The 19,080-nt window shown below is 45.1% G+C and overlaps 1 protein-coding gene across 1 annotated transcript in view; it reads left to right on the forward strand.

Annotated features, from left to right (window-relative positions):
• The first annotated feature begins 1,264 nt into the window (after positions 1 to 1,264).
• LOC129705932 (mucin-6-like) overlaps positions 1,265 to 19,080 on the forward strand; it is a 143,243-nt gene continuing 125,427 nt past the window's right edge. Inside the window, exon 1 of the mRNA XM_055649861.1 lies at positions 1,265 to 2,027. Within this exon, the coding sequence (XP_055505836.1) occupies positions 1,976 to 2,027 (52 nt within the window). The 5' untranslated portion in view covers positions 1,265 to 1,975. The remainder of the gene's footprint in view (positions 2,028 to 19,080) is intronic.

A 19,080-nucleotide genomic window follows, 5' to 3' on the forward strand; every position in this document is an offset into this window, starting at 1 on the left:
TTGATATAAATGCTAGCATTGAATTGGCCTAACTTACTACCGATTCGACTTGCAAAATAACCTTTTGGGAGTACTACACCAGCACTCCCAAGTCCCTTTGGCTCCTAATCTTTGGTTTCCCTGTTGGTTTGCTCCTGGTCCTGGCCTAGATGGCCATTCACGGGTCCAGGCAGCGGGCAATCGAGGGTTCTGCCCGAGTTGACTGCCGGTCCCTATTCCGGGCCTATGTCCCTGCTCACGTGTACCTGGAGAGGGAGCACACGGTGTCCATGCGGAGTCTGGAGGCCTCTGTGAACGCTGGTCGCCGCGGGGGTTCGAGTGTATTGTAAAGCTACAAAGACAGATGTATACAGCAATTCGTTCTTCCCCCGCACAATTAAAGCATGGAATAATCTCCACCCAACTATGGTTACCCAACCAGATGCAACTAAATTTAAAGTAGCTCCTTCTTCCCAATAACCCTTTCTGGCTTAAGCCCTCCCTTCACCACCTCCAGTTTAAATTCCATTTGGAATATTTTGGAGGACCAAGAAACCAAGAAAAGTTGACAATATTTTAATCTGATAACTGTTTGATTGTAAACTGCCAATGGCAGTCTTGATTTTGTTACAAATCTGTATTTGTGTATAATTGAATAAAAGGATTTTGGATTATTAAAATATATATATTTTTAAGCCCCTTCGCACTTCCCTTTGCTTGAAGAACAGCACCTCCTCTTCCACCTGGGCATGTCACCGCTTATGTTAACCTCTCTGTCCATGGCACTCTGTGTACCAGGTGAAGACTGATATAAGGAAAAGGAATAAAGAATGCCACTGCTAATGCCACCTCACTACACCTCACTTTAAGTTACATTTTATGTCTGTAATATTTCATGATGCCTTCTCACCCAGCAGAGTTCAGCTAAGCACTGAATATTTCTCCAAACTGTTTGGAACTCTGCTCTCACAGGCCTCACCTGCATGTTTCAAAACCAGAGTGCCTTAATTGTCCTATGCACTGGGAACTCAACAATGAAAATATCACTTGCTGCAGCTTACAGGCACATTAACACAGGACCGTTAAAAAAATAAATATATAATGACCAATAAAATAATAAATTAACCGTGAGAGACCCGGGTTCGATCCTGACTACGGTTGCTGTCTGTATGGAGTCTGTATGTTCTCCCTGTGACCTGTGTGGGTTTCCACCGAGATCTTCGGTTTCCTTCCACACTCCAAAGACGTGCAGGTTTGTAGGTTAAATGGCTTGGTATCAATGTAGTGTGTGTGGGATAGTGTTACTGTGTGGGGATTTCAGGTCAGTGCGGATCGGTGGGCCGAAGGGCCTGATCCCGTGCTGTATCTCTAAACTAAACTAAACTAAAGATCCTTTTGTTTTGAGTGAGTTCAACAGGTATTTCTGGTTCTGCTTGGTCCATTCACTGACACGGAAAACCCACTGAGAACTCTGTGCAATCCTGATAAACCAAGGGATATTTCCTTTGCAAAATTTCAACTTACTTTTATCTTAGCCATAATGCTGGCAGGAAAAGAAAAATGAACACGTGTGTCCTCCTGCCATCCTCAAGTGAGCACGTGCAATGTGTGGGATACTTAACTTGTCTGCACCTTGCCACGGATATTATATGAAGTTTATCCCGGAAATCCTGATGGGTTCAGCGCAACTGCTGACAGGAGAGTGAAAGTTCCTGCACTTCCATTGTGATCAAGTCCCAACAGAGTCTGAGGAAATGCAGATGAAGGCCAGCTGCCTGATCTGAATGGAGGAGTTGAGGCATAGGATTAGCACTGAAATGATAACCTGGATCCTGTTTGGCACACAAGAGGCAAATTGTTTTGTTCTCTGATTTTAGAGGGAGTGACTACCTTGTGTTCTGCCTATATAAATTTCAATCTGCCGTTGCCAGCATATATAGCTCCACAGAGAGGGCTTTTCCCCATCACACCCCAAAAATTCCCTCAGCCTTTCGAAATGTTAAAGTTATTTGTCACAATGACCTTATTCAGTCTGCTGCACAGTTCAGGTAAGATCTGAATTTTTAATAACTCTCCTGTGTGGTTTGGAATTCGCTAGTCAGGCTGGTGGAACTGCCGCCTCATGGCTCCGGTGAGCCGGGTTCCATCCTGATCTCTGGTGCTGGCGTGTGGAGTTGGCCCATTCTCGCTGTGACTGAGTGAGTTTCTCCTGGGGGCTCTGGTTTTCTCTGGTTAATGTAAACTATCCCCAGAACATAGGTGCAAGGTGGGGAGGTGTGGGTGCATTCTGTAATATCATCGACCCTTGTCATTCTTCCTTCCTTCCCAGTTACTTCCTCAGTTTCATTGAACCGATTCCGTTTGGATCTGATGATCTTTACCTGCTTTACCTGCTTTACCTGCCTGAGTATCTGATGGCATCTGGGACTCTATCCCAGTTCCACTGCTAACTATTTCCTTTTCTTTACCTGGCACCATGTTATCTCTAAATCTATCTTGCCAACGATAGTCATTTCCTGTCTGAGGCATCTCCAACTTGGATTGTTTTCCTTCCCGTCTGTGGCATTGGCTTTTCAGAATCCTTAATTCTGCTCATTCACTTCCACCATTTCCTAGTCACAATGGAGACACAGACTTGCTCTTATCTCCGGCTCTCTGGCTCTAAGACCACGTTTTAAATCTCTCGTTACCCTTTCCCCTGACTTTCATTCTGAAGAAGGGTCTCGTCCTGAAACGTCACCTATTCCTTTTCTCCAGAGAAGCTGCCTGACCCGCTGAGTTACTCCAGCTTTTTGTGTCTATCTTCTGTTTAAACCAGCATCTGTAGTTCCTTCCTACACACTTTCTTTTGTCTGCCTGACCATCAGAATAATAGGTTTGCTATCGAGTAGTGTTCTGTTGTGTGGAACACCAGAATGGCAATTTATTATGTTCTATATCGTTTATTTAATTTTATCAATCACGCATTTTTTTTCAAATATTCAAAGAATTCAGAGGTACAGCGTGGAAACAGGGCCTTCGGTCCACCACGCCCACGCTGACCATCATTCACCCCGTACACTAACACCCCGTACACTAACACCGGAGAATATGTCACAGAGAAAATGTACAAACTCCGCACAGACAGTACCCATAGACAGGATTGAACCCGGGTACCGCCGCGCCACAGTGCTGCCCTGATCTGATCGACATGAAGCTAGAATCACAGGAAATATCCAGCCCATTCAGCTCACTGTGTTGTACTGACACGATGGAAGAGCAGTCTTGCTAGCCCCATTTCTTCACTCCCTCTCCAATACCTTGTAATCTTTCTCTTCTCTAGTACTTATCCAGAAGCTTTGAAAGCCACAAGCAAACCTTCCTCAGCCACTCTTCAGGTATGCATTATGTGTCGAAGACTTGCTGCTTCAATCTCTTCTATTTTTTGGCAATCACCTTCATTCTGGTTCTATGGCTTTCTACCAACGGGATCGGTTTCTCTCCATCTACTTTGTTAGCGGTCCATGATTTTATTTCCCACAGTCAGATTCCCTTCTCTGTTCCGAGTAGAACCCCAGATGCCCCAGTGAGTCCTACATTCCAGGAATCATTTTGGGAAATGTCTTCTGCAGTATCTCTTGACATCTTTGCTAAAACGTGGGTATCAGAACTGGGCAAAAGCTCCTGTTGTGGACAATCAGTATTTTAAATCACATTGCAATGTATCAATGAACATGTAAACAATGAATGTGTGCAGCACGGTGGCACAGTTGCTGCCTTACAGCGTCAGAGACCCGGGTTCGATCCTGACGACGGGTGCTGTCTGTACACTCTTCCTGTGACCGTGTTGGTTTTCTCCGGGTGCTCCAGTTTCCTCCCACACTCTAACGATGTACAGGTTTGTCGGATAATTGGGTTCAGTAAAGATTGTAAATTCTCCCCAGCGTGTAGGATAGTGTTAATGCACAGGGTGATCATTGGTCAGCATGGACTCAGTGGGCCAAAGGGCCTGATTCCGCGCTGTATCTTTTAACTAAACGAAAACTAAATGTATTTGTCTTTTCTCCACGTGCACCCATGTTATTTTGCCATTCTATTCAGAGATTTTGTGTCTAGCCGGGCCCGTTGAGTTCCTCCACTACTTTGTGTTTTGCTCCATCCTGAGGTGGAACGTACAAACCGTCATCAGTGTGGGAGGGAGGAGTTCCTCTGGGATTATGCCCTGTAGGATAGATGAAACGGGATGACCTGCACTTATTTGATCTTGAGGTCATCTCCGAATATTTAAAGTTCCGACAGAGCTTAACAGGGTGGATGTGGGATGATGTTTCTCCCTGTCTGCGTGCCTAGAACCAGGGATCAGAGTCTCAGAAAATAGATCATCCATTTAGGACTGAAGTGAGAAGAAAGTTAGAACCATAGCATCAGAGTTACATAGCAGGCCTTCAACCCAACTGGTCCAGGCTCATAAACTGGGTTCATAATCCAGTTCCATGTGCCAGTGTTTTGTCTATGTCACTCATATTTTTTCCTTTCCTTGAAAGGAAAATGCTTTTTAAACATTGCAATTGCTTCAGCCATTACAGCATCTTCTGGCAACCTCTTCCACATACCTAAAATCCTCTGTGAAATAGTTCCCCTCAGCTTCCTTTTAAATCTTTCTCCTCTCCTTTAAACCTTTTTCTCTCTAGTTTTAGACACCTACACTGGGAAAAATACTGTGATCATTCACCTTTTCATTACTCCTCATGATTATATAAACTTTTATCAGGTCATCATTCTGCCTCCTTCACTCCATGGAAAACAGTACCAGTCTCTCCCTATAATTCAAGCCCTCCCACTCCTGGTAACATCCTTGTGAATATTTACTGCACCATTTCCAACTTAACGATATCCTTCCCATAGTAGGGCAACCAGAAATGAACATAATTCCCCAAGTGTATTATCACTAACAACCTGTACAGTTAGTTGTAACATGACAAACCAACTCCTGTACTCAATGATAGATACAAAAAGCTGGAGTAACTCAGCGGGACAGGCAGTATCTCTGAAGAGAAGAAATGGGTGATGTTTCTGGTTGAGACCTTCTTCAGACTGAGTCAGGGGAGAGGAAAACTAGAGAAATGGATGGGTGAGGTGTGAAAATGATAGATCAAAGGAAAATGATGCTTAAGGAAATGTAGAATGGTTCATTGTTGGCTGAGCGAAAGAAGACAACGAGGCATGCAAACAGTAAAATTAATCAGGAGGACAGTGAAACTAGTCAGAGAACTAGGGTGGGGGAGGGATGGAGATGGAAAGCACAAGTTACTTGATGTTAGAGAAATAAAAATTCATACCATTGGGTTGTAAGTTGCCCAAGCGAAATATGAGGTGCTGTTCCCTCAATTTGCTTTTGGCCTCACTCTGACAGTGGAGGAAGCCCAAGACAGAAGGGTCAGTGTGGAAATGGGAGGGGAGTTAAATTGTTTGACAACCAGGACATCACTCAGGCCTAGATCTGTACTCAATGCCCTGACTGATGAAGGCAAGCGTATTGAATGCCTTCTTCATCATTCGATCTACCTTTGCACTTCCACCCCAGGTCTCTTGGTTCTCCAACACTTTGCAAGGCTCTACAAATTACTGTGTAAGTCCTACCTGGTTTAACTTGGCAAAGTACAACCCATACTTGTCTGTGTTAATTTCCATCAGCCATTTCTTTGCCTATTTCTTGGCCCATTTCACAACTCCATCTAGATCCTGTTGTAATCGTAGATAATCTTCTTCGCTGTCTACTGCCCCACCAATTTTGGTGTAATTCGCAAACATACTAACCATGCCAACTGCATTCTCATCCAAATTGTTCATACAGGTGACAAACCCAGCACCAATCCCCAGTTTGTGGATGCATATTCAAGATAGAGATGGAAACATATCTGAATATTCATGAAAAATCAGAGATTTAGGGTTAAAGCAGGAAACTAAGCAATTGGCTTGTCCCCACTGAATGGTGGCAGGCACGAGGAATCAAATTGTCTTTTCCTTCGCTGTTCACCTGTCATCGTTTGTCATACAGTTGGCAAGTTGCTAGAGAGTATTCTGAGGAATAGGATATACATGCAGTTAGATGGAAAAGGGCTGATTAGGGATAGTCAACATGATTTTGTACGTGGGAGGTCATATCTCACGAATGTGATTGAATTTTTGAGGATGTGACCAAAAGGGTCGATGAAGGGCAGAGCTGTAGAAATTGTATACGTGGATTTTAGTAAGGCATTTGACAAGGTTTTGCATGGTGAGCTGCTCTGGAAGGTTAGATCCCATGGGATTCAAGGAGAGGTAGCTGAATGGATAGAAAATTATCTTCAAGGAAGGAAGCAGTGGATGATGGTGGAAGAATTATTTTTGGACTGGAGGCCTGTGACTAGTGTTGTGCCTCAGAGTTCGGTGCTGGAGCCATTGCTGTTTGTCATCTATATCAAAGATCCTATTCCGACACCTGCCCTCTACCAACACTACCACCACCAACACTGTTCTCGATCCTTCCCCCACTTGCAATCCCGGCCACAACTCTGCTCTTGCCCCCGATCCTACCTCTGATCTTGCCCCTGCCCCTCTCCCTGTCATTGATCCTGCCTCTGCTCGCACCCTTGGCCCTAATCCTGCCCTGGCCCTTGGTCTGTTCACGACCCTGTACCTGCCCTTGCTCCGGCACACCTTGGTGGAAACCTGCCCTCCTGACTGGGTGACCATCATGCACAGCTTCTCCTTATCGATTCCACACACAAGATTAAAAGTTGTTCAGCTGAACACACTTCTCGGCATCTGCATACAATGGTGTCTGTCTTGTTGCTTCTTGGGCTTCTTGTGTGCGGTAGTGGAAAGATTGGTAGAAACAGGGCCGCGACCTGAATGCTCTTTCCTTGACCCCATGCGCAACCAAGGAAGGCCGACCTAATTCCCTCTCTGGGTCATTACCCAACGTAAGAGACAGCGGAGGAGTATAAGAGGTGTTCTGTATTCTTATGGGCTTTCATGCTGAACTGAGTCCATCCCTTCCCTTCATCCTGCTCTTTGTCTTCTCTTAGGGTGTTGTTTGTTTACCTGCTGAAGCTCCAACCTGTCCTGCCTCTCTTTCAATAAACTCTTCAACATCAGAGTATAAGATATTCCTGTAAGAAATAGGTGCGGCCGTGAGCCATTCAGCTCCTTAACCTGCTCCACCATTCCACGTGACCCTGGCTGATCTTCTACCTCAACAGCCATTGGATTTGCAACATCTGGAGTTCTACTGACCAATCTATGTCCAGTCCCCATGGCTCTCTCCAGCAGAGAATCCCAAGGTCTCACCAACCCACTTCGATGTTTTTTCACTAAACTCATTTTTGTGTGTTACTGGCAAAGCAGATGTCATTCAGTATGAAAGGGTGTAGAAGAGATTTACCAGGATGTTACCTGAACTTAGAACATACAACAGCACATCACAGGAACAGACCCTTTGGCCCACAATGTCTGTGCCGAGCATAATGCCATGATGAACTGAGCTCATCTGTCTGCACAAGATCCACATCCCTCCACTCCTTGCACTTCCGTCTGCCTAACTACAAACTTCTCAAACGCTACTACTCCACTATTACTCCTGGCAGCACATTCCAGGCACGCGTCCCCTCTGTTTATAAAACTTGCCCACATCCCTGTTAATCTTTGCCCCTCTCACCTTAAAGCTATGCCCTCCAGTCTTTGACATTTCCACCGTGGGAAAAAGCTGACTTTCGCCCTGAAGTGTTGGCTTGCTTTCTTTTTCTTTTTTCTACGGCGTGTAGAAGGCTGAAGGGTGATTTCCTTGATATGTCATGTAAGATCATGAGCGGCTTGGATAAAGTGAATGCTCGCAGTCTTTTTCCAAGCGTAGAGGATCTTAAACCAGAGTGGATCGGCTTAGACAATAGACAATAGGTGCAAGAGTAGGCCATTCGGCCCTTAGAGGCAGCACCGCCATTCAATGTGATCCTGGCTGATCATCCACAATCAGTACCCCGTTCTTGCCTTCTCCCCATATCCCTTGACTCCGCTATCTTTAAGAGCTCTATCTAACTCTCTCTTGTAAACATCCAGAAAACAGGCCTCCACCGCCCTCAGAGGCAGAGAATTCTACAGACTCACAACTCTCTGTGTGAAAAAGTGTTTCCTCATCTCCGTTCTAAATGGATTACCCCTTATTCTTAAACTGTAGCCCCTGGTTCTGGACTCCCCCTACATTGGGAACATGTTTCCTTCCTCTAACGTGTCCAAACCCTTAATATGTTTATATGTTTCAATAAGATCCTCTCTCATTCATCCAAATTCCAGAGTATATAAGCCTAACCGCTCCATTCTATCAACATATGATAGTCCCGCCATCCTGGGAATTAACCTTGACTTCACTCCCATCAATAGCAATAAGGAGAGAAATTGAAAACAAACCTCAGTGGCAACTTTTTGTCACTGGGTTTTTCCTTCTTACTGAATATCTTCCCTGACCAAAAGTTTCTCACTGTATAGAACCACTGTATAGAACCACATGGATTCATTTTTGATCGAGTCAAGCCTTCCTTTTGACCTACATTCATAGATTCCAGTCCATCAGTCAGTTTTGTTTCACTGTTAACCACACTTGAACCTCCATTTGCATGCTGATTCAAACTCTCACTATCTTGTGTACCTTCTTGCACCATTCTTGGTCCATCCGTTGGTACCTGTACTTGAGTGGTAACCAAATGATCTGACTCGTCTAATTGATCTGGTTGCAAACCTGTCTGTGCTTGCATTGGCATAACATGGTCAATGTGTACTTTTCCTACCTTCCCACTTCCAATCATCTTGACCAAGTATGTCCGTGGTCCGCACTTTCTCACTGCTCTTCCAGGTAACCACCACCCACTTGTGTTGATGGTTTTTCACCTTCTGATTCAACTCAGCACTTCTTTCCTGTCATGATTTACTTTTTGATTCTCCTGTTTCTCTTCGACTGTTTGAGCCAAGTTTGGTTTCAACAGTGAAAACCTTGTTCTTGGTTTTCTCTTCAAGAACAGTTTAGCATTTGACCAGTAGTGGTGTGAGGTGTGTTCCGATATGTAATGAGAAAGTTAGCCAGTTTGTGAGACAGAGACAACTGTCTTTTCTTTGGATTTGGATCCATCAGTTGTTTGACTAATGCATGCTTCACAATTTGCACTGTGTGTTCTGCTGCTCCATTTGAAGCGGGATGGTATGGAGCGACTCTCGTGTGTTTTACACCATTCCCTTTCATGAATTGTGCAAACTCTTGTGAACAGAATTGAGATCCGTTATCAGACAAAATTTCCTCTGGAAATCCATAGGACGCAAACAATCCTCGCAAAATGTCTATCGTTTTGCTGGATGGTGTTTTGTTCATCGGAAACACTTCAAACCACTTGGAGTGACTATCAATTACAATGAACAATTGTTGACCATCTAACTCTGCAAAGTCAAAGTGTAATCTTTGCCACACTCTAGTCGGCCATTTCCATGGCTGTAGCGGTACTGTTGGTGGATTATTTCCAACTGCTTGACATGTGCAACACTCTTTCACCGTTTGTTCTATGTCCTTATCTAGATCAGGCCACCATAGATAGCTTCTAGCTGGACTCTTTGTAAGACACATTCCCAAATGCTGATCATGAAGATCTCCTAGCAATTTTATTCCGTGTTTTTCAGGGATTCCAACTCTCACTCCCCACATGACACACCCTTGGTCTACTGAGAGTTCATTCCTATGTTCTACCTCTGAATCCAGCAATTTGTTTAGCCATCCTTGTAACATATTCCTGCACTCTTGACAAAAGTTTGTCAGTGCGAGTCGCCTTCTGAATGTCCCCTGAAGTGATAGGTAACTCATCTACATGAGAGAAACAAAACACGTCCTCTCTGTTTGGGGTAACCTCCGTTTCCAAAGGTAATCTAGACATGGCATCAGCATTGCTGTGCTCTGCTGACTTACGATACTGAATATCATACTGGTATGCAGAAAATATCAATGCCCATCTTTGCATTCTGGCTGCTGTCAGAGTTTGAACGTGTGCTTTTAGATTTAGGATCACTGTCAATGGCTTGTGATCTGTCTCGAATACAAACCTTCTACCATACAAGTATTTGTGAAACCACCTAACGCCAAAAATCAATGCAAGTGCCTCTTGCTGTATTTGCGCATAATTTCTCTCACTGGCACTGAGTGTTCTAGATGCAAATGCTATTGGCCTCTCCTCTCCATTTTCCAGCACATGAGAGATCACAGCACCAACACCGTATGGTGAAGCATCACATGCTAACTTCACTGGCTTATTGACATCGTAATGAACAAACATTGTACTCTCTGCCAACTGAGCTTTACATGACTTGAAAGCTTGGTCACATTCACGTGTCCACTTCCATGGTACATCTTTTCTCAAGAGCTCGTTCAAGGAATGTAAACAGGTGGTCAGATTTGGCACAAACTTCCCATAATAGTTCACTAATCCTAAAAAGGATCAGAGCCCAGAGATGTTTCCAGGAGTGGGTGCATTCTTGATCGCATCAACTTTACACTTGGTGGAGTGTAGACCATCCTTGTCTACCTTATGACCCAAGTACTCTAACGAGTTCTGAAAGAACTCACTCTTACACTGTGTATTTCATGGCGTTTAAGTAGCAATGTTACAACATTTTGAGATTTAAAAAATCAAGTCTATAATTTATCCCATCAGATAAAGCATAAAAAGAAGTTTAATTTGACACCTAATTCACTTTCATATCTTCAGTATTAAAAAGATTATGGCCATTTTCATACTCAGAAATTAGCATCTTGTTCCCTATTGCTTTTCCATTGACTGAACACAAAAGCTGTGATCGAGGACAGTCAAAAGCCTGTAACTTTCTTAAAAATTAAGAGAATTGAAATACATTTTCAGTTATTATAGATTGAAGCATTCTGAAACAAATATGAAACAATCTTACTTAGATGACTTGAAATTAAAGCATATAATTAGTAAGTTACCTAATTGTACCTAATTACAAAATTCAATTACTAGATCTAAACATCTATCAATTTCTTAAAAATAGATTAACATTTTTAAATAGCCTAAGTGTCCAAATAACATTCACACAAGAATTCACAATATAACATAATTTTTAAATCTCCTTGTCATGGATTTATAGGCCAAATGGAAGGAGTTTAATGTTTAATACCTGCAAATTAATGGCCATTTAAATCAACTTGCGAGTAGGTTTTTCTGGAACGCGATCATTTGGAACGTTGCGGTTTGCGGTGATTTAGACCCCCATATCGGCATGAAAAATACTGCCAGTTCGTATGGGGACTAAATCACCGTTTCACAACTTAAAATGTGAACTAAAGGCATCTTAAGAAACACTTTTACAGAACGGCCGACAGAACGATTCTTCAGCAAAAGCTTGCACTCCGACAAAATATAATCCAGGACAAGGTAGGAGAAAACCGCATTTTAACCCCGCCACCCCCTCAAACGCACCAAAATCGCGCACACGGCCAGTGGCAGAACTGCAGCGCTGCTGAAGGTAAGTATTGTAACATACCTAGTTTGACTACCACTTGCAATCATTCATCATGTGTCTGCCTGTCAGGGGCTGAGATGAGGATGTCATCCAAGTAACACACCACTCCTTCAATTCCCTCTAGAATTTGTGTCATCACCCCTTGAAAAATCCTTGGGGCTGATGATATGCCAAATGGGAGCCTATTGAACTGTAACAATCCCAAATGCATGTTGATAGTCAGCTTGGATTTAGATTCGTCATCTACACCTAACTGCAAGTCGGCATTTGTCAAGTCCATTTTTATGAAGACTTGACTGTCTGTGAGGTTCCTAAACAAATCCTCTGCCGTTGGTAGATATGCTACCTACAAGTACCTGGTTTACAGTTACCTTATAATCCCCACAAAGTCTAACACTACCATCAGGTTTAGGTACAACTACAATGGGTGTTGCCCATTCACTACTTTCTACCTTACTGATAATGTTCTCAGCCTCATGTCTTTTCAGTTTTTTCTCAACCTTGTCCTTAAGTTCATACGGCATGGCCCGGGGTTTGAAATGCACTGGTGTCGCATCCTGCTTCACGCGTACTTTCGCCTTGTACCCCTTGATTGGCCCTCCCTGGTCGCTGAACACCATCAGATATCTCATTCCAGTTGAGCTTCAAGATCTGCAGCCAATTCCTACCTAGCAAAGCAGGCTTATCTCCCATTACAACTACGAGAGGGAACTCCGCCTGTTGCTCTTATACCTAACTGGTACATGTACGCTTCCTAACACTGGAATCTTCTCCCCAGAGTAACCACGTAGCTCGATTTGCTTCGCTTCGAAAGGAATTTGACTCAGCTTCTCCTGACACACAGATTCTGGAATCACGCTCACAGATGCTCCTGTGTCGAATTCCATGCTAACATGAGCTTCATTCAACTGGACTTGCACGGACACATTCTTTGTCTTCCGGTTCGCTAGCTCATTGCTGCAGATGGTGTACATGTCGAGAGGCTCTTCCTCCACCTGGAGTTGATCCACAGAATGCAGCGTCTGAAGATGTTTACTTGTTGTTGAACCTTTGCTCTGCTCAGCCTTGTGACAAGCCTTCGCTAGATGTCCCATCTTGTGACACGAGTAACGGACAAGACTGTGCTAGATGTGAGCCCAAACAGCGATAGCATGACTTTGCAATAGTCTTGCTACCGTTCCCTGGATGACGATTCCCTAACGTCTTTGTCGACTTAGGCGTCTTTGGTTTGCTGGACTGCAGTTTGTTCAACTCTTCTGCTGGTTGTCTAGAAGTTGTCCTGACTTCTCTAGAACCCCTCTCTGCCATATTCATTGACGGAGCAGTTTTACAAGCTGTTTCAAATGTCAGGTCACACACAGTCATCAGCTTACTGCGGATCCGCTCACTTCTCAGTCCACACACAAAACGGCCTCTTAACGCCCGATCTTGGAAACTTCCAAAATTACAATGAATTGATAACCTCTTGAGTGCCACAATAAAATGACTAACGTCCTTCTCTGGAAGTAGGCATCCCGTTCCAAATTGATAGCTTTCAGCTATTTCTTAGGCCTTAGGGTCATAATGTTCTGGTAACTTCTTAAGAAAATCCTTCAATGATGTGTCCTTAGGTTTGGCTGGAGTTAACAAATTCTTTACCGTTTCATAAACATCGGGACCCATTTCAGTGAGGAAAATTGCTCTTTTCCTAGCTTTAGTTGCTTCATTAAAGTGTCTTGGTTCCACATCAGAAGCTTCTACTTCAGTAATGTAATTTACGCACTGAACGTTTCCCGACTTTGCTGGAACTCACCCAATCATCCGATGTACCCGATGGGCACCGCCATCTTGGATTTCTAACAGTCTCACCGCACGTGCTTCATGAACCCAAACTTTGTGATCGAAATTTCAGCTTTCCATGACACCGAAAGTTATACAACACTTCTCCGTGCATCTGTAGAATTCCTGATCTACATGAACAAATAAAGCTGGGGAATCCACAAAACCATCCTCTTCCCATTTTTGATATCTTATGCTCAGACATAAAACACGAGTTGACACGCTGGTGACCGAATATCGACTGCACAGTGTACACAAACCTGGATTTTTTTTTTAACGTGGGAGGAAACCGGAGCACCTGGTGAAAACCCACGTGATCATAGGGAGAATAGTGAGATTAAACGAGTACTTACCAGTACGAAGTTTGATCTGTATTTTATGAGGAGTTACGATGAGGGATTACGTGAAGAACCCACCCAGCGCGCAGGCGCGGCATACTTCCAAGCAGCGGTGTGGAATCACAGATAGACACAATATTGAAGTAAAGATAGTAAAGATTAATGAGACATCAGCCCGAGTTTGATCCATACAATGAGGGTGGGAGCGGAGGGCACGTAATCCCTCATCGTAACTCCTCATAAAATACAGATCAAACTTCGTACTGGTAAGTACTCGTTTAATCTCACTATTTTACTTCGGAGTCACGTGAGTGACTACGTGAAGACTTCAAAGGTCTGTGATTTCAAACCGTGTAACAGTTATATCACTCACTGCCGAAAGATCATCGAGGGAGGAAGTGGTATCTAAAGACCAACGAATTTGTTCGTTTTTTAAAACAAAAATGTTTATTTGACAATAACAAAAAATAGCTCCCCTGGGCTATAAATTATAATTTGCGGATTCTAAAATTTTCGCCGCAAAGACGTCCTTCTCCATCAGCGGTTTATGGTAGAACTTTTGGAATGTCGATTCCCTTGACCATCCCGCTGTACTAAGGATGTGGTCTATGGGAACCTGCATCCGTATTGCCGCTGACGTGGACGCTGCCCTGGTTGAATGGGATTTAAAAACATTCGTGTTAATCCCTGCAGTATTTAGGACCTGTTTCAACCATCTAGATATAGTCTGGCTGGTAACCCGTCCAAAAGGCTTTCTATGGCTGACCCATAAGGCTTTCTCACTCCCTCTAAGTGTTTGGGTTGTGTCTATGTAATCATGTAGGTGGGTCACAACACATAGCCTGGGTTCTGGAGGGTAAGCCCGGAAGATCAACGGAGAGTTGGATATACCTGGCCTGCTCTGTTTAACCAACCCCGGCATGGTAAAAGTAATGGAATCTGGGGTGGTCACCATGTAGTCCAGTCTTAATTGATGCAGCGACTGAACCCTCTGAGCAGAGACGAGCGCCATGAGCATGAGGGTCTTGATAGTGGACTGCTCCAGGCTCAAGGATCCCACCGGAGGCCAACCTCGAAGGTGTTGCAAAACTACACTAACATCCCACACATGGGTGTATCTAGGTGTAGGGGGTTTGGTATTATAGATCCCTTTAAGGAGTTTGATAACCAGGGGGTGGGATCCAATATTATGATGTCCTGAGGGCATAAGGTATGCGGACAGGGCGCTTCGGGCTGCGTTGATGGCACTGTAGCTCATCTTAAGGTCATGGTGCAAGTGGCCCAGGAACTCCAGCACGTCCTTGATTGAAGCTGTCTTGTAAGATGTCCCTGCATTCAGGCAGTACTGTTCCCACTTCCTGATGTAGGTCAAGTACTGTTTCTTGGTAGAAACTCGCAGGGATGCCGACATGGTGGTGATTATTCGTTCTGATAACCCCAATCCCTGGTAAGGTCTGTTCAGAATCTGGAAACCAGGAGGTTCAATTTTTGGTGGCATGGATGGCTTATGCCAGATACTGGGTGAGTCAATAATTGTGGGTGGCTGTGAAAAACCATAGGTGACTCTACCACCATGTCGTGGAAAATTGGGAACCATGGTTGGGTAGGCCAGTCGGGTACAACCAGAATACCCGAAGCTGAGTCAGCTTGTATTTTCTGGAGTACCCGACTGATGAGGCAGAAGGGAGGGAAAGCATAGAAAAAGAAATTTCCCCAGTCCAGCGTGAAGGCATCTACCGCTGCTGCCTCTGGGTCTGGTTCCCAAGCCACATACATGGGTAGTTGGTGATTTAGTCTAGATGCGAACAAATCTATATCTGGCGTACCGTATTGCTTGACAATTATAGCAAATATTTTTGGGTCTAACATCCATTCGATGTTGTCATTGAATTTTCGTGACCTGGTGTCCGCCACTGAGTTTAGCTTGCCTGGTAAATAGGCAGCTGATAGCCAAATATGTCTCTCGACGCACCATTGCCAGATTATAGTAGTCAATTTGTCGCATGATACTGATTTTATGCCACCCATGTGGTGGATGTAAGACACAGCCGTTGTGTTATCAATCATAACCCTGACATGCACATGCCGCATATCGGATGCATATGCTTTTAGCCCATAAAATGCGGCGAGCATCTCCAAGTAGTTTATGCCAAGTGATTGAAGTAGCGATGCCTCTATGTTAGTCCATCTGCCACCTGTGCTGGCTATAGAGTTAGTAGCTCCCCAGCCTAAAGCACTGGCATCCGTAGCGATGGTTATGTTAGGATTGGTGACGGTGATAGGACTGTAACTGTGCCAAATATTATGCACCCACCACTGAAGTTCTGATTTTGCTTCAGCGGGTAAATCCATTTTGCGGTCATAATGGCCCCTACTTAGACGTAGTGCATGTGTCCTTGCTCTTTGCAAATTTTGATAATGCAAGGGCCCATATTGAGCAGCTGGGAATGCTGCTACTATACTACCAATGACTCTGGCTACATGCCGAATCCTTGGTTGCGGTTTCGCGATTAAACTGTTACAGGCTTCTGTAAGTGTAACTTTTTTATCTCTTGGCAGAGTGACAGTCATGAGGATAGTGTCAATAGTGAAGCCTAGGTAATCCATGTTAGTAGTTGGCTCCAATATTGATTTATCTGGGTGTAGAATAAATCCCAATGTTTCAAGGAGTTGTTTAGTGGCTAAAACTCCTGCGACAGCTAGTTCCCTTGTTCTCCCTAATATGAGAACATCGTCCAGATAGGCCACGACTAAATGATTTTGTTCTCTCAATTTTTTCATGGCCACTTTAAGAATTTTGGTAAATAATCTGGGAGCTGTCGTTAAACCATTGGGTAATGCTCTATACTGCCATAGTTGCCCCATCCAGATAAATTTCAGATATTTGTAATGATCGTTATGAATGGGTACTAAATAGTAAGCATCCTTGATATCTATGCTTGCCATGAAGTATCCCTTGGAGATCAGTAGTCTGGCAGTGACAAACGTCTCCATTTTGAAGTGTTGATACTCAACAGACTGATTAAGTGATGTCAAATCAATAATAATACGACATCCACCATGTTTTTTAGTTTTGAGAAAGATATTGGATACAAATTCCAACGGCTCGTGTCTGGTCCTTTCTATGATGCCTTTGGCCACGAGCCTGTCTAGTTCAGCTTGTCCTTCTACCTTCTCTAAATCTGAGGCAAGGAATACCCTTTGGGGCATATGCTGAACAGGTGGTTCTATGCCTGATTTGAATTCAATTTTGTATCCACTGATACTGTTGAGTATAAACTCGTTATTAGTAAGGGAGCACCAAACATGTTTGAAGAACCTCAAACGCCCTCCTGTTAATACAACACCCTTTGTCTGTGTATGTCGACAGGAACCAGACCCACCTACCTCCATGTTTATTTCTGGGAGCGTTTCCGATGGGTTTGGCCCGAGGGTGTCCTTGTTGGTGCTGCGGTGGGGCGGCGTATCTTCCCACGGCTCCGCCCTGGGCCCCGCTCTAAAAAAGAGCTCTGGGGGTAGTGGGAAGCGGTCACCAGGCTTTCACTAGCTCGGTACCTACTGGTGGATGCCGAGGCGTGCTGCCAACTGGGTGTCTTCACCCTGCTTGGTCCTGGCGCTGCCCTCATAAGGCCTACAGGTTTGGCCGCCTCTTCCAATTCCTTGAGCTTTTTAGCCAAGTCTGCTCCGAATAGCAGCGCCTCCCTTTCTGGCGCCGGAGCTTTGCAGAGGCCCGCGTATTTGGGGTTGAGGGCAGGCCTGATGTTTTCTCGCCGTAGATTATTAAGTTCGTACTGCGTATTGCACATTAACGCCAGCACATCCTGCTGGGGTGTAGAGAGCTCTGCGTCTCCGACGGACCGAGCAAAGGCGGTAATGGCTGCAGTGTGGAGCTTCAGGATTCGTTGCATTTTGACCTCCTGAGTCCTGATCTGCTGCCCCAGCTGGTTCCATATTTGGCCGTTCACGGTCTTCACCCGCAGCGCCTCGCAGTTTTGCGGCGCTGGATAGGTGTCAAGTGCCGCCTGTACGACCTTCTCCTGCAAAGGCTTGTTGGAGAGGTTGATGATACTGGCTGCCATCCTTGGTGGTAGTATCATCCCGGCCGTCGGGGGCACCGCGTACCGACTGACAACACCCAGCAGCTCTTCTTCCTCCAGCACGCCCGGCATACTTGTGCTGTCGTCCGCCTGCCCTTGTGATAGGCCAGCCCAGTCCTGGCCTCCCTTGCTGCCCTCGAACAGAGAGGGAACAGAAGGGTGTGGCGACGGTTTGGAGGAGGCCAAAGCCCGTCCTCCTTGGAGATGCCTAGCCCGCATCTCCTCGTCGAGCATCTGCTCAAGCAGCTGCCTCATGCAGCTGATGCGGCTGTCTCCCCGTTTCGCCGGTGGAGAGCATTCCCTTTCCTCCGACGAGTCGGAGATCACCGGCCGTTCTGATTTGCGTGTTGCTTTCCTCCCTGTGCGGGGCGTCGTAATCGGCGGCACAGGGAGCGGCTCGGCTTCGGGTGTGCGGGAGCGTCGAAACAGCTCCTCCGCCGCTGGTGGCTGCCGCCCAGATATTGACCCCTCCTCGGGTGGAGTTGGGCAGGCAGTCCTTCTTGCTGGTCGCTTTCGGGAAGCCATACTATTCCTCCGTTTAGCGACTCTGTAAACACAAAAGACACTTACCTGGAATCTGGTCTTTATGCTGCCGCTGGAGAGCCTGGCTCCAGCTGCTGCCGCTGTTGCGCTGCTGACGTAATGCCGCGCCTGCGCGCTGGGTGGGTTCTTCACGTAGTCACTCACGTGACTCCGAAGTAAAATGTACAAACTCTTTACAGGCAGCACCCACAGTCAGGATCGAACCCGGTCTCTGGCGCTGTAAGTCAGCAACTTTACCACTGAGCGGCCCAAATTATAAATTCCCTCCTTTATCATTGACCTACCCTCGACCTTCTGCCTTTCTACCTTCTCTCCAGTTACCCTACATGGTTATGTAGTGTTGGGATTTTCTTTGATCTGTCTTGCCAAATACACTGCAATCTCCCTTCTGGCCCTTCTAATTCTTTGCTTGAGTTCTTTCCTGCTTTCTCTATGATGCTGAAATGCCCTATTTAATCTGTTGGACCTTCCCCTGATAGCTAATTCCCTCTCAAGAAAGTGTATGGTATGCTTGCCTACATTGGCCAGGACATTGAGCATAAGAGTCAGGAGGTCATATTGCAGCCTGATAGGATCTTGGTTAGGTCTCATTGAAATGTTGTGTCGCCCCAATACAGGAAGGATGTGGAGGCTTTGGAGTGGATGCAGATGAGGTTTACCAGAATGCTACTGCAATTACAGGGAATTAGCTATAAGGAGTTGTCCAGACCTGGATTGATTTCTCTAGTATTTTAGAGGTTGCGGAGAGACAAAATTATGAGAGGCATAGTTCGGGT

This window comes from Leucoraja erinacea, chromosome 18 (genome assembly GCF_028641065.1).
Source record: "Leucoraja erinacea ecotype New England chromosome 18, Leri_hhj_1, whole genome shotgun sequence".
NCBI lineage: Eukaryota > Metazoa > Chordata > Chondrichthyes > Rajiformes > Rajidae > Leucoraja > Leucoraja erinaceus.